At 55.2% G+C, this 13,702-nt stretch overlaps 7 protein-coding genes across 7 annotated transcripts; 3 read left to right on the top strand and 4 right to left on the bottom strand.

Annotated features, from left to right (window-relative positions):
- On the bottom strand, positions 1–1,090 carry BO66DRAFT_463989 (4-hydroxybenzoate octaprenyltransferase; the record flags this gene model as incomplete). Its single annotated transcript, XM_025652447.1, has 1 exon — positions 1–1,090. A coding segment is annotated over exon 1 (1,037 nt), but the record flags the coding sequence as incomplete, so codon positions are not given.
- A 2,397-nt stretch (positions 1,091–3,487) lies between these two features.
- On the bottom strand, positions 3,488–5,165 carry BO66DRAFT_463997 (uncharacterized protein; the record flags this gene model as incomplete). The annotated part of the gene is made up of 4 exons (XM_025652448.1): positions 3,488–4,387; positions 4,465–4,538; positions 4,608–5,037; positions 5,103–5,165. The coding sequence occupies 4 exons, from the start codon at positions 5,163–5,165 to the stop codon at positions 3,488–3,490; spliced, it is 1,467 nt and encodes a 488-aa protein (XP_025498323.1).
- A 798-nt stretch (positions 5,166–5,963) lies between these two features.
- Positions 5,964–7,243, top strand: BO66DRAFT_360750 (SDR family oxidoreductase). Its single transcript, XM_025645018.1, has 4 exons — positions 5,964–6,083; positions 6,148–6,461; positions 6,527–6,897; positions 6,956–7,243. Exons 1-4 carry the CDS (start codon positions 6,044–6,046, stop codon positions 6,987–6,989), a joined length of 759 nt encoding a protein of 252 aa, XP_025498324.1. The 5' UTR covers positions 5,964–6,043; the 3' UTR covers positions 6,990–7,243.
- Positions 7,244–7,534: 291 nt separating this feature from the next.
- Positions 7,535–8,016, bottom strand: BO66DRAFT_443902 (uncharacterized protein; the record flags this gene model as incomplete). The annotated part of the gene is made up of 3 exons (XM_025651553.1): positions 7,535–7,717; positions 7,787–7,936; positions 7,999–8,016. The coding sequence occupies 3 exons, from the start codon at positions 8,014–8,016 to the stop codon at positions 7,535–7,537; spliced, it is 351 nt and encodes a 116-aa protein (XP_025498325.1).
- An 899-nt stretch (positions 8,017–8,915) lies between these two features.
- On the top strand, positions 8,916–10,442 carry BO66DRAFT_463998 (uncharacterized protein; the record flags this gene model as incomplete). Its single annotated transcript, XM_025652449.1, has 2 exons — positions 8,916–10,222; positions 10,310–10,442. A coding segment is annotated over one exon (1,092 nt), but the record flags the coding sequence as incomplete, so codon positions are not given.
- A 559-nt stretch (positions 10,443–11,001) lies between these two features.
- Positions 11,002–11,526, top strand: BO66DRAFT_336046 (uncharacterized protein; the record flags this gene model as incomplete). Its single annotated transcript, XM_025644263.1, has 1 exon — positions 11,002–11,526. The coding sequence occupies one exon, from the start codon at positions 11,002–11,004 to the stop codon at positions 11,524–11,526; it is 525 nt and encodes a 174-aa protein (XP_025498327.1).
- A 559-nt stretch (positions 11,527–12,085) lies between these two features.
- On the bottom strand, positions 12,086–13,623 carry BO66DRAFT_360753 (amidohydrolase family protein). Its single transcript, XM_025645019.1, has 4 exons — positions 13,444–13,623; positions 13,357–13,374; positions 12,523–13,292; positions 12,086–12,421 (listed from the first exon to the last, which is right to left on the bottom strand). The coding sequence occupies exons 1-4, from the start codon at positions 13,556–13,558 to the stop codon at positions 12,260–12,262; spliced, it is 1,065 nt and encodes a 354-aa protein (XP_025498328.1). The 5' UTR covers positions 13,559–13,623; the 3' UTR covers positions 12,086–12,259.
- Between the last annotated feature and the right edge of the window lie 79 nt (positions 13,624–13,702).

A 13,702-nucleotide genomic window follows, 5' to 3' on the forward strand; every position in this document is an offset into this window, starting at 1 on the left:
AACAAGTACTCTCCAACCAATCCGGACAGCAGAATAATCCCCACAATAGCCGTTCCCTTCCCAAACCACCAAGCACAGCTCGCCGGCTTGCTCAGATCTACCACGACGAGCATAGTAGCCAGCGCAAGCGCCTCCCCTCCACACGACGCCACAAAATACACGGCGGAGAACTGGCTCTGAACGCCCGTAAACACCAAGAGCGCGATCTGCGCAGCCGCCAAGACGGCAAGCGCCGGCTTCGTGTGATCGCCCAGACGAACGGCGAGCGAGCGCACGCCCGCCTTGATATCGTCCGCGCGATCCTGGTGCGCATAGACGGTATCGAAGATGACGGTCCAGAGGCCCGAGGCCACACACAGGCTGAGCGACGCGGCCGCCAGCCGGGAATCCGCACCCCGCTGGCCCTGCAGCAAGGCGACGGGCGACACGGGGAACAGATCGAGCCCCAGCAGGGCGGCCGAGAAGGGGATCGCCGCCGCAAAGCCCACGCCGAGAATCATCTGCGGCATGTCGGTCACCCGCTTCCCCAGCGGGTAGACGCTGAGGATCAGCGTGGTCAGGCTCGCGTAGAGCGGGACGGCGGTCAGCCCCGCGGCGTGCTGCAGCGGACACCGCAGGGCCATCCCGGCCAGGAGGGCGACCTGGGCCGCGGCGAAGAGGTTGGCCTGCGTCGTGGAGACCGCCCCGCGCGCAATGGGCCGCCAGCGGGTCCGCGCGACCTGGCGGTCGAACTCCTGGTCGAAGTTGTCGTTCACGGTGCAGACGGCCCCGCGCAGGACGATCACCCACACGATCTGGTAGATCGCTGCTGCGATTAGGGCCCGGAGGGATACGGAAGGCAGGATTGCCGCGGCAAAGCTCATCCCGATCAGGTAGTGCCAGTAGAAGGCGAAGAAGCCGGCTGGGCGGTCCAGACGCATCAGTTCAGCGTAGGGGACCCAGCTGGCCGGCATCAGACGGAAGATGCCAGTGGAGGGAGGCTGGTATTGGGATTGTCCAGCAGAAGTTTGGGCTTGGCCCTTCGGGGTGGGCGTCATTTTGAGAAGTCTAACAAGGCAAGGAGATTCTGAGATAGAAAGTTGAGTTGAAAATACTGATGATGCTCTGTCCGGCTCACCGCGGGCTTCTCAGACCCCTTTTATAGACCGTTATCGCCAAATTAGCCACCTTGCCCTGACAAAATTTCTCGTCAGCCCAAGCTGATATGACACTCAGTGCTTGTAGTGGTGCCTTTCCGGTTCCGGGTAAGCTGGCCGTTAGCCACGATATCGTCAACCAACCGATTTTCAGGGTCCATATTGCGATGCGGCTTTGCAAGTCTTGGCCGTCGAATTGCCAGCGTTGTTGACTTGTTGTGGGCACGCCAATCTCGTATTCTGAGATCGTGCGCAGGAAAGGGTAAGGTGTGATACTCGAGTGATATTTTTTTGCCGACTTGCATGAACGGGCACTCGTGGATGATTGATAAGCCTGCAGACTTGGCCCTCGTTTTGCTCCCCGTCTTCGACAATCCTTCGGATCCTCCAGCCTGCACATAATTAGGGCCGTGGTCATAATATGTCGCCATGATTGGTCAGTTGCTTCACCGCCCTGGCCCGTGGGCACAGATAGCCCTGATTTGGGACTCTGGTGGTCAGTCAGCATTGGTCAAAGGAGTTCTTTCATCGGCGTGTCTCTAGGATGTGGGCAGTATTTTTCTATCTTTGAGGCTGCGATGCGGTAGTTCCATCCGATGAGGTTGGGACTAACCCTGGAAGGATTTTCGTGTCGGTTTGACCCGATGTGGGTCGCAATTGTGTGGGTGCCGTGCCCGTGAGTGAGTGAGTGAGTGGTCTTCAGTCGCCGCCGAAAAGGGAAAGGCCCAAGTCGCTTGTTCCCGTCCCGCAGGCAGGCTGCTGTCGCATTCATAATGCTGATATAGCAACTGGTAAGTCAATTCACCCGTCATGTGGAAGTCGATGGAAGCCAGACTGGCACAACTCGCCACTGACCACGGTTGTCTTACCAGTGGCAAAATGACCACTGCAATGATGTGTCCAGGTCTACTGCGTGGCATCTAGTGGGCTGTGTTTTATGAGCATTCTAGCCTGCCGTCCGCGATCCAAGACGGCCGGATATATGCCGTGAAGTATGTACGTACTGTACACATCCATGTAGGCTTGTCAGTTCTATTCGTCATATTTTTCTCCAAACATCAACGAAACATCGTGTCAATCACAAGCCCTGATACTACGCCGCATTGCGGGCAGCACGGCAACAGCTGAAATATCTGATCGTGGTCGGACTGAGGTGTTTGCATGACAGTGAGGGAGATTCATTTCAAGTGTCCGTGACATCGGGACCGCTGAGAATCGCCCCAATCTCCGACCTTCAGGACCAGATAGACTATTCGAAAGGGCTCGGATAATTTTCCGGTACCGGGATAGAGGGAATCTAGCCCCTCAAGATGCGGTTCATCCGTTTCTGATCACCACGTTGTACTAGCCCGTTCGCCCCAGCGTAAAGTGGTTTTCGTCATTGAGGGCCGAAAATAAAGGCTCCTCTTTTTTGTTTCCTTCTTTTCTTTTAAGAGTGGTCCTGAGGCGTCAACTTACGGAGACCAGAGCGTCAACTTAATACGTCGTATAGACAAGATACGCTAGCCTCCAGAGAGCCATGTTTAGAGCTTTCCTAGAGTACAGATGCGATAGGCTTGGTCAGCGGCTGGCTTGGGGTATTATAACAAAGAGCTTTCTCCGCTGCCCCGAGGCGAGGGGCTGTGATTGTCAAGGTCATGTTGATCTGTGGTAATCTGACGTGAGACCAATAAGGATGATGGTAAGCAATAGTCATCCCGCGCCCAATAGAGAAAGCAAACATTGCATTTATCTGGAGTGTCTTGTGTAAAATCTGGATAGACGCATGTACAGATATTTGCTGAGAGACCCTGAGATTCTCCGCAATATCTTCCCCGGCACTTGGCCAAGGTATGCAAGGTGGACGGACGCCTTCCAAATAGGAAGAGTTCTACGGACCTATTATATGAAAGTCGATTACCTCATTCGACAGATTCTGGCTGAGCTACAATTCTTCCTATACACCTTTCAACTTGGAATTGGTACATCTTCATCCCCAGCCGAGCAGCGCTCAGCGGAGGTACCCTACCTCCAATCCAGAAACTATAGCTGACAAGCCCTAGTCAGCTGGATAATGCGATCCATGAAATCCGCATCCAACGGCAGCCTCACACTCCGCCCGTGCCACCTCCGTCATCGTCCGAGCATCAAGACACAGCAGATAACTCGTCCCGGTATCCCCGTTCAGCACCACACTCAACAAGAACCCTGCATCCTCGGCCTCGGCCCCGGGTTCAGGCACGAAGATTGCCTCCCCTGGGGTATGTTGGTCTCGAGACCAGATCGTGCTTTCCTGAGTATCGACATCGATCTTCGCGATGCCATCAAAGAACGATGACTATGGGTGGAGTCGGTCAGTCAGAGTCAGCGTACTAAGTGAGTGCCACACATGGCAAAAGAAGACAGAGACATACCTTCCCCTGCGTGCAGAGATTGTACACGAATCGCGTTCTTCGGCCCGTGAATTTGGGATTGATCGTGGGGAGATCGCCCACTGCATCAGAGGCAATAGTCAATTCTGTCGTCGCCAGGGGCCAGGTGGCATCGGGATGGTCTTTCTTTCCATTTCCTTTGCGAGCATTCTGACGGTAACCTGTCGACGGAATCCCGGAAAGACGATAGCGAACGAAGCGAGGGCGCGAGCGGTCACTACCATAGTACTTCTCGACCTTTAGACCCGTCGAGACTAAGGACTCGTAGTAGACGCGATGCAGCATTTCGTCGTTGGGGTATTGGATGAGATCACAAATGATGTCTGTGGTCCCGTCGTGGAGTCCCTCTCCTTCTCTATCAGGATCGTCCGTCTGCCAGGCGTTGATGGTATGGAAGCTGAAGAACGCCGGACTGGCGAAGGTGGCCACGACCCCGCGCCCGCCCTTACGATCAACAACGTACCAGCGCGTGGATGTCTCAGGGTCGAAGCGCATGGCGTCGAGCAGGTTGCGTTCCCACAGGACTTTGACGCCCCCGGCCACGAACAGTGCCGGCCAGAGACACAGGATCACATAGTCCCGGCTCAGTAAGAAGGAGTGCAGGTAGGCAGCTTGAACGCCGGGGCCGGTGATGGTGGCTAGGATCTCGGTGTTGCCGGTGGCGGCTGACGTCCGGAATACGCGGTACGTTGCGTGGCGGCCGAAGGCGAGATTGTAGTTATACAGGTCACCTGTGATGGGGTCGAGCTCAGCATGCGCGCTCGACAGTGGACCTTTGAGCTCGGGGTGCAGGCCTTCCTGTCGCGTTACTCCTAGCGGCTCGAGAGTCTCGGGATCGATCTGAGTTACCGGGTTTGGTTGTCAGCTCTGGATACTTACAGTCTTCCCGAAAAGAAGAGAGAGGAAAGTGCGCATACGTGCTTGATCAGATTCGCGTCGGTCAGAGTGGTTAGACTTGAGAACCCTCCTTGACCGTGTTGCCTAGAGGGAACTCTGAGGCGGGACGGAATGCCTGGGATCTGTCACCTCCCATTAGTCCATATCCTCAAAAAAATGGAACTGAGCATTCGAGGGAAAGATCCACTTACATTGGCATGCACCGTGACTCCCACATTCACCATCTCCGGGTTTGTGATTTCAAAATGGGTCTCAAAGACGGCTTTGACTTTTTGGAAGAAGTTTGCACAAGGGTCTCGCTTCTGCCCGAATGTCATGCCGCGCAGTGTGCCCGTCTTGCGCACCTCCTCGATCAGCGCATCGACCTGACGGCGGGAGTTGTAGAGCACCTTGCACGACCCGCTTGGCTGGGGCACGAGTTGGAAACGATGCAGCTGCGTAAAGCCGTCGAACCAGTGGTGGAGCTGATAGTTCGATCCGGGGACTTTGTAGCTAGCCGGTCCAGTCCGGTACAGGACTCCCGCGACATGCGGAGGAAAGGACCCAACGACGGGCAGTTCGATGGGCTCGCGTTGCTCGGCCGTCGTCTCAAACTAACCATCCAAGCATTCAGTGGGCTTCTACGGGGAGTCGCAATCAGGAACGGACGGAGACCTACCGCGGCATCGTTGGGCCAATCTTTGAATGGTTTGGGTTGGGGTTTTGTCTGGGCTTGTTCCATGATTGCGCTTATGCTATCTGGACTTAAGAACAAGAAGATTCGACGGGGGGCACCCGTATTATACTTTGTTGTGACCTCCGGGCCGCCGAGGCAATAGACATGCCATGGGAGGTACCGCGGCCACGAGCTGATATTTGCGTGCAGGGGTCATAGATGGGTGCCTGGAGGGGGGGTATTATATTTATCTTTGGCCAGTTCGAGATTGGTGGCTTGTGAAGCGTGATGTCTGTACTCGCTTTCGGTTGAGGCTTGTGCTTAATTGACCCAACCCAACCCCTGTCGTCAGCACTAGCACGTTGAGCTGTCACCTAGTAGCACAAAGTATGATAAATGAATTGAGCATACGTGCGGGGTAGCATTTGCCTGGTCAACAAGGCTGAACTCCTCTCGAAAAATCCGGAGAGCGCCTTATCGAAGATCATAAGGGACCGATTGTTGTGTACAGGTAGCTCCCAAACTCGGAGGACAATTGGCGGGGGCATTTTCTTATACTGCAAGCCTCCATCCAGGACGGCAACCAATCCTGCCTGAGGCACCAGAGCAACGCAGCATGGGAAACCCTAACAAGTCATCTGGCAAGCAGCTCCAGCTTGATGCTTTCATAGTACAGTATCACATCGCCAAGGCAAGATGTATGACAAGCTTACCTTGCTTCATCACAACCCTAACTAACCCCAAATGACATAGTCCCAGCTAAGTGGATCCATCCAGGGTTCCAGCCTTCACGTTTTTCCCCACTTAGTCTCCAGCGGGCCAAGCCACAGTTTCGGTCAGCCTCACCCACCACCGTGTTTTTCTCTGAACCAGTCCCCCTCCACCATAACCAACTCTCATACTGTAGATATCCTCACACAGCGCCCCATAAAGTAGATCCAATCATGTCCCCCAAAACCTTCATCATAACTGGCGCCTCGCGCGGTACGTCCACCACTTGCATCATGGCAATCTCCCTCTCCCCACACCAAGGCTAACAACAACGAAGGAATCGGCCTGACCATCGCCAAGTACCTCCTCAGCAGCCCACAATCCCCCAATTTGGTCGTCGTCGCGCGGAGCCTTGCGCCCCTTCAAGCCCTGAAAGACCAGTACTCCAGCCAAGTCGAGGTCCTGGGCGGCGATCTCGCCGATCTCTCGCTCGGTCGGAAGGCCGTCGATCTGGCGCTGAAGGCCTTCGGACAGCTGGACGGACTCGTGCTGAACCACGGGACTCTGGGGCAGGTGGGGAATGTGGCCGAGGCAGACCCCGAGCAATGGAAGCACGGGTTCGATGTGAACTATTTCAGCTGTGTTGCTTTTGTACGTCAAGGCATCATCATGCCTGGAAGATCAACCGTCCCGGAAGGACTAACGATAAGCAACAGGTGAAAGCATCTCTTCCCTCCCTTCGCGCCACGCAAGGCCGGATTATGTTCACCTCATCCGCGGCTTCCGTGTCGGCCTTCAAGGGGTGGGGCTTGTACGGCGCCACCAAGGCGGCCATGAACCATCTGGCGCTGACGCTGGGGGAGGAAGAGCCTGAGGTGGTCTCTGTGTCGGTGGATCCGGGCATCGTGGACACCGAGATGCAGCGGGGCATCCGGGAGGATCTGGCGACGAAGATGGATCAGCAGTTCCATTCGTTCTTTACCACCGTCCACAAGGATGGAGGGTTGCTGAGACCCGAGCAGCCGGGGCATGTTATTGCGCGGTTGGTGCTGGATGCGCCTCGGGAGTTGTCGGGGAAGTATCTTTTGTAAGTTCTCATGCTTTGGTCTGTATGATGTTGAGATATCGTTGCTGATGACGGGCAGGTGGAATGATGAGATTTTGGCCGCTTTTCAGTAGACTTCTTGCAGGGTTCTCTGCATGGAGGTGGATGATTCTAGACATAGAGGCCAGATGTAGTAATAGCTACACTTTGTCTATAGGTTCTATGCTGAGCTGTACGTTCTTGGGCCGCTGAAGCCGCAGACTCGGGGAGGTGGGAGGCCTGTGGTGGTATAACTCACGTTGATATGGTTGGTGACATCCTTGTACATGTTGCGTGAACAATTGCGGTTGCGAATCAATATGTTGTACAGTAGGTTCAAAGAGGTCGCAGGACCTTCCCATCTATAGCTGCAGAATGTGTGATAGGCATACCAGCACTTTGCTCCACGCTGTGCCCCCATAAAGTTGGAGGTTGACCAGTGCAGCAAGGCTGACAGTGGAGAGCATCTCAGCTAGCTACGTCAAACATTGGGACCAAAGCTGACGCTGCCCGCAAAGCTGCCATGAACAGGGATAGTGAGAGGTAGGTACGCTACAATGGTACGAGAAGGAGCGAAGATCGCAATGTTCGGGTGGGAACGAACCGGCGTCCAGCGCCGTAAACCTTGAATTTCATCTACTTACTGCATCTGATGATCCTGCTCGGCGGTCTCCTTCACTCTCACCGCGAGAGCCACCCCCTCATCCCCGCCCTTGTTCTGGGCCTCGGCCTTCTGCCGCAGCTCCGCGGCCTTTTCCCGCTTTCGCCTCACCTCCGCCTCCTCCGCCGCGGCCGCCCTTTCGAGGCGCTCGGCCTCGCGCAGCTGTTCCCGGCAGACAAGCTATTAGTCTCGCTTCGAACCAATCCGTCAATGCCTTCGGTTCGGACTTACCAGCTCCTCGTGGGAGGCGACCTTGCTCTCTAGCCCTTTGCGGGCCTGCTTTTTCTTTTGGACCTTCTTCAGGTCCTTCCTCCGCAGTGCCCGGGGGCGATTGTCGGCGGGGGCCACGATGGTGGCCCGGCCACCCGCGTTGACGATGATCTGCTGAGTGTTCGTCAGACACGCGTGCACAAGAGATAAGGCATCGACGAATGGTTAAATACCTGCTGAGCGGGAGCCATGGTGATGGTGGTGGTTGTGGGGGTTGTGGTTGTGGTTGTGGTTGTGGTTGTGGTTGTTGTGGTCGTTGTGCTTGCGCTTCATCAGCTTGGACACGCAACAAAAGGTCACCAAGATGGACTTCCTACCTGAGAGACGATGATTTGGGACGAAGAGGAAGACGAAACAGAGAACTCGAAAGAGAGGCTGAAATGCAAAGCCATATATACACGCAGCGACCTGATCAAGCCGCTTTCCCCTCCCCTGGCGAACTCTCTCTGAATAGCCATCGATTACTTTCTCTATTATTTCGGGTGACTATAATTGTGTTGCAGACATTGAGTATCGGAGGAGCACGCTATTGATTATTGTGTTGAAGGCCTAGATTATGACTGTACTGATTGTTCCATTGTGGCCCTTTCTTGGTGGACATCAAGGATGGCCGGTGTTACGGTCTCAGGCTTCGGGCGCTTAACCGTTGTTTAGCATTTCCGGAACTCACTTCCCATCAAATCAGAAGGCCTTGCCTATCGAATCGAGCGGAGATTGGATGGGAATGTTGCCGGCTGTCTCCTCAACAAATGACACCCTGATGACGTGGGCGAGGGAGATATAAAAGGCCTGGGACGGGAACGTGAGTAGGCAATATGTAAATTGCCCTCTCTTCTATCCATGTAGCTTCGGAAGATAGTGTCTTAAGCTTTGATCATGTTTTCAGTGCTACAATTTCAGCCTGATGTGCAACGTGGTTTACCGTTCTGGTACGCCGCGTGCACGGTGTGTGGGGGTGTATTCTGCGAATCCATCCCATGGAAGAAGCCTTTCAGGGCCGGTGAGCTAGCTTCCTGATTCCTTGCGTGAGATGTGTACATGCTTCCAGTTCATGCTGACATCAATTCAAGTTTATTGCACGACGTCCGGCGTCAAGGTGACCCGGACCATCACGGCAGCCCCGAGCTCGCCGGGGGCACACGACGAGGCGCGAAATCCAAGAGACACCGAGACCGATGATAGCTGGAGATCGGGTGATGTGCCCGCGCATCGTCAGACCGACGTGTACCTCATCCATGAAGTATGTTGGCACCGTCTACTGGAGCATTTCGGCCCCGACGAATTACACCTAGGAAGTCTTTTCGAGGCATTGGAGCTGTCACCGTATACGCCGGGGCATTCTCACTGCGCATTTACGCCAGATTCCCACCCCTCCTTCTGGTCAACTTTTGAAGATCAAGAGATTCGGCGTGAGGGCCGGTTCGGACTGCCCGCGCTGGAAGAGCTCATGCGCTTCCCGACAGACCCCCCTCTGCCTGCTCCGTATATCACAAAACGGCGGCGCGCCTCCCACCGACGTCGAACGGGCAGGGATGGCTTTCAGTGTCTGCCCCTGGAGATCATCGAAGCGATTGCAATCTTGCTGCCGACACGGGATGTTTTGCATCTCCGTTGCGCGTCACGCGGATTTGTAGGCATTTTCTCCAGCCGCGCGTTTTGGAAAACGAGATTTGAGATCAATGGAGAACGGGGATTCCTGCTGCCCGTCCTCCGCAACTACTTTGAGAGGAAACGGAGGAGGAGGGGGCAGGAAGAGGAGGGGAGATCGACTGGAGGCTGCTCTACCACTGCACCTGTAAGCTGGGCTGTGCTTGGGGGTTTCGCTTGGAGATTGGGACGTGGGAGGCGTTGCGCTGGGTTCGCGACACAGCTTTGGCGCTGCATTCCGGGCGGCCTCGCCCACTCGACTTCCGCGGCATGGGTCTCCATCACTATGATAATACCCTCGTGCGGGGTACGTACCGGGAGGTTGTCGAAATCCACGCTCCGGTATGCCAGGTTGCGGTCTCCGTGTTGCAGGAGACCGCTGGGCCTTCCGTCACTGGATTGGAGTTCTTTTTCAAGGATGGATCCAGAGCTATGCTGGGCTACTCATGTCCTGAAGCAAGGGAGATCCATGGGGAGACGCAGTGGAAACAGGTGGGCATGCCTAATCCGTACTTTTATCCCGGGATTCGCGTAACCATCGACATTGAAAATTTCCATGGATTATCCGTACGCAACCATGTAGCTGGTGGTGTGGCCGGCGTTCTAATCTTGCCCGGGATGGGGGACAGTGTAGGCTATTTGGATACCATAGAGCGCTTCTCAGTGGGCGATTATAATTTATCGCCCCAGCCATACTACCCTGCCTACAGCTGTCTTGATGAAGTATACCAAGTCACTGCCGTTTCTGATGTATGTCCTATTCTTGCCTTTCTTGGTGCTCTATGATGCATACCGTATTAACGATTGCTTTGCTGACGGTGTCCCTGGGGTCGTCAGCATCGAAAGATCATTGAATTAGGAGTGCTGGGGAGAGGGCGAAGACGCCTTGATCAGATATCCGAAGATAAATGGCAGGAAGTAGCGAAATGCCTCAAAGGAGTGGGTTTGATACCAGCGCACTGGAACTTGAGTTAGGGTCTGGGTTTTAGGCTGATTGCTGGGATCCGAAGTGATCTCATTCAAAACCTGGTGAATATGTCCCTTAATACTTGTTGATTTTGTTGCTAATCATGGAAGCTCAATTTTCGAGAGTAACGCAAGAAAGAACATAATGTGGAGTAACACATATCTCTATGCTGAAGGACAAAGAGTAAAAGATACCCACAAGTCATATTACGCTTCCATCTGAAACCAGGTGTGAACATTCACTTGCCTTGGGTCAATAAACGTGTTATACCATTTGACACGGGCATACAACACCGCCATGGCTGGTCTAAACTGCATAAGATATATTCTTGTACTTTGACGCACTCTGGAATTCTAGCAGTCGCTTTTTCTCTCCAAAAGTCCCCAGTACACGTGTGAATAATCCCCCAAACCAGATCTTCCTTCGAAAAGCAGGTCTTTTCGCGCGACGAACTCCAGAGGATTGGACCAAGATGCAAGCGCAAGGGCAACCCCAGCAACCGGCAGCACTCCCGTTCGCTTCAGTACAAGAATACTGGACTCTAGACGTGATCCGTCGGTACATGAGCATTCTACATCCTGCGCAGGGTGGACCTCAGCCATATGAGCTAGCAGTGGACAACTTCTGGCTCAATGTCTTGCGACATTACTTTCCGCTCCTTAATAATTATAGCGTGGAGCGAGAGTCCTACACCTACCAGCGGAGACGATACATGGCCAATGTGGTTGTTGCAAGACTCGGAAACAACAGGTTGCAGAAGGTGGTCATCGACGAAGGCAAACGGTTTCCGAGCGACACTCAGCCTGGCTGGGAGCAAAGGTACAGATGGACACAGTTGAAGAGTCAGCTGCGGAGAAGCCTTACCGGCGCTCGTAGGAGCAGTCGGACCCAATCTACCATGTATGGCATTGCAGCCGTTGGTGACAGGGTTCGATTCTACCAGCTGCAGCAGGGCTCAAACCGAATGGCTCCCTTTGTCGCTGATCCTCAGAACCCTCCACTTGAAGCGCCCATCCTGAGTATCCACGGAGACCGGAATATGATAGATCAGCTGATCAGGATGATCAGGACCGACTTTGGGCACTAGGCGACGACACCGGGGATGGTGCTCTGAACATCAGCAGGTCTAGGTGACGGCTTTTCTTTTTGAGCTCGAAACCAGGGGCCTGTATCAGCAAGGCTAAGGGGCGGTTCTGCGAACCAAAACCTCAGGACTTGTAGCAAACCATCGGTTTGCTGTCGTCGCGTTCAGAAGCCATCATCCCCTCTTGGAGGACTCTGGAAGTCCCTCCGGGGCAACCTCTCTTCGGTATCGCCGGGGGCAGGGAGCCTCGGAGAGATCTCTGAGAGAGATACACGCATCAAACGAGCGGTGAGTTCTCGATAATGCCCCTTCCCCAAGCTCGCATTCTCGGACGCTGAGCCTGTCAGACGATTCTGCAGACATGAAAGACTTGTGCATACGTTCTACCCCAATCTCACAGCATTCTAGGCCAAATTATGTCGAATTGTCCATTGTCTTCGGTCACTCGCCAGCTAAAGCCAATGACCGCAAAGCAACAATCACCCCGGTGATCAGCACAGCCTTTTATTTCCTCGGCAATCCGCACGCACGATGTTCGCTACGCGGCTATAGGTGTTGAGCAGTGTACTCCACTAGTTGCGCTGAGACTGTCCTTTTGCTCATATCCTCTTATCCCATACAATCGACCGCGTGCAAACTCCATACCTATAGTTGCAGGAGCCGCCTTGTGGCCTCAACCTCCCTCCTTTCCTCTGATCACGGCAGTTCCTCGTCCCCCTACTCAAACAGCTCAGCATCAGATCTTCCCCTCACGCCCGGCCTCCCCGGCCAACCTCGGAATCAACTTGCGCGCATTCCCGAAATAAACCCCCTCGCGCATCTCCTCCGACATCTCGCACCCATCCAGCTCCTCCAAGAAAGCCGGGTACGCCGGCAACGGGGCGTAGGGGAAGTCACTCTACCAGCACAGTCAGCCCGCGCACACAAACCCTTCCCGTCCACTCTCCCTCCCTGGAAAGAACAAAAGCCAGAAGGCCTGAACAGAAGGATAAAACCCACCCCATAAAGAATCCTATCGCCCGGTACCATCCGCCGCAACACCTCGACGACCTGCGGCGCCGCCGACAGGGCGAGATCGAAGTGGAAACTCCGGAAATCCGCCATGACCTGCTCGTAGGTCGTGCCGACGACATACTCGGCCGCGAGGTCCGGCGCCTTGCGGAGGGGCGTCGCCAGCCGGGTGATCAGATACGGCAGGGTGCCGCCGGCGTGCGAGAGAATCACCGGGCAATCTGGGTACTTGCGGCGGGTGCCTTGCAGGATCATGTCCATGGCGGTGCGGGTGGTCTCGTGCGGGTAGTCGATGACGGGCTGCGGGAGGTGGGCGTTGACCGCGGTCGTGTCGGCCGGGTGGGTCGGGTGCACGAACACCACGCACTTGCGGCGGTGCAGCTCCGCCCAGATTGGCTCGAGGGCCGGGTGGCCCAGGTATGCTTGCGTGGCGGCCGACGTGCCGTAGCGCGTGAACAGGGTGACGCCGTCGGCGTGCAGGGTGTCCAGGGCGTAGGCCAGTTCGGCGAGGGCGGCGTCTGGATGCAGGGAAATGTCTGGGAGGTTGGCGAAGAACCCGTAGCGGTCGGGGTGCTTGTCGCGCAGGTCTGCCGCGTACTCGTTCAGCTGTCGCGCTAGCTTGTATGAGGCTTCGCCTTGGAGGATGCAGGCCCCGGGGGCTGTGGTCGAGAGGATCGCCGTGCGGATCCCCAGGCGTTTCATGAGGAGCTCGGAGCGCAGCGGGCTCCAGCTGGGGGTGGGCCAGCCGCTTGGGTCACCTTGGTTGTTGGTTAGCTTTGGTTGATTAAGTAGAGTGGTGGTTGACTTGGTCATTGGACATACCTCCTGCTGCTTCAACGGCTTCGGCGATGGAATATCCCAGCATTAGTAGTTGTTACAGTGCCGGAGTTAGGGCTGGGCTACACGAACCTTCCCGGTAGAACGAGGGCACAAAATGGTGGTGGGTGTCGATCTTGTTGGCGGGCGGTGGGTGAGTCCATGCCAGGATCTTCCCTTGCAGCCAGTCCATCCCGTGGTCCGTCATCTCGTTGAGTTTGGATTTCCAGGTCCAGGGTAGAAGCCAATTCGACAATGCAAGGAAGAACCTATAAATCATTCGATTACGAGGTTTGATGGTGAAAATGCTTGAGAACATAACCTCCGGGCAAGAGAGGTTGGGTCTTTATTG

The sequence above is a fragment of the Aspergillus aculeatinus genome (assembly GCF_003184765.1).
Source record: "Aspergillus aculeatinus CBS 121060 unplaced genomic scaffold BO66scaffold_78, whole genome shotgun sequence".
Lineage (NCBI taxonomy): Eukaryota > Fungi > Ascomycota > Eurotiomycetes > Eurotiales > Aspergillaceae > Aspergillus > Aspergillus aculeatinus.

What these genes read in the sequence shown, in the direction of transcription:
- BO66DRAFT_360750 (XM_025645018.1), top strand. Translation starts at nt 6,044, where the DNA reads ATGTCCCCCAAAACCTTCATCATAACTGGCGCCTCGCGCG. An exon ending in CATAACTGGCGCCTCGCGCG is followed by an intron (nt 6,084 to 6,147) that starts GTACGTCCACCA and finishes ACAACAACGAAG; the next exon opens with GAATCGGCCTGACCATCGCC. An exon ending in TTGTCGGGGAAGTATCTTTT is followed by an intron (nt 6,898 to 6,955) that starts GTAAGTTCTCAT and finishes GATGACGGGCAG; the next exon opens with GTGGAATGATGAGATTTTGG.
- BO66DRAFT_360753 (XM_025645019.1), bottom strand. Translation starts at nt 13,558, where the DNA reads ATGACGGACCACGGGATGGACTGGCTGCAAGGGAAGATCCTGGCATGG. An exon ending in GCGATAGGATTCTTTATGGG is followed by an intron (nt 12,422 to 12,522) that starts GTGGGTTTTATC and finishes CTGTGCTGGTAG; the next exon opens with AGTGACTTCCCCTACGCCCC.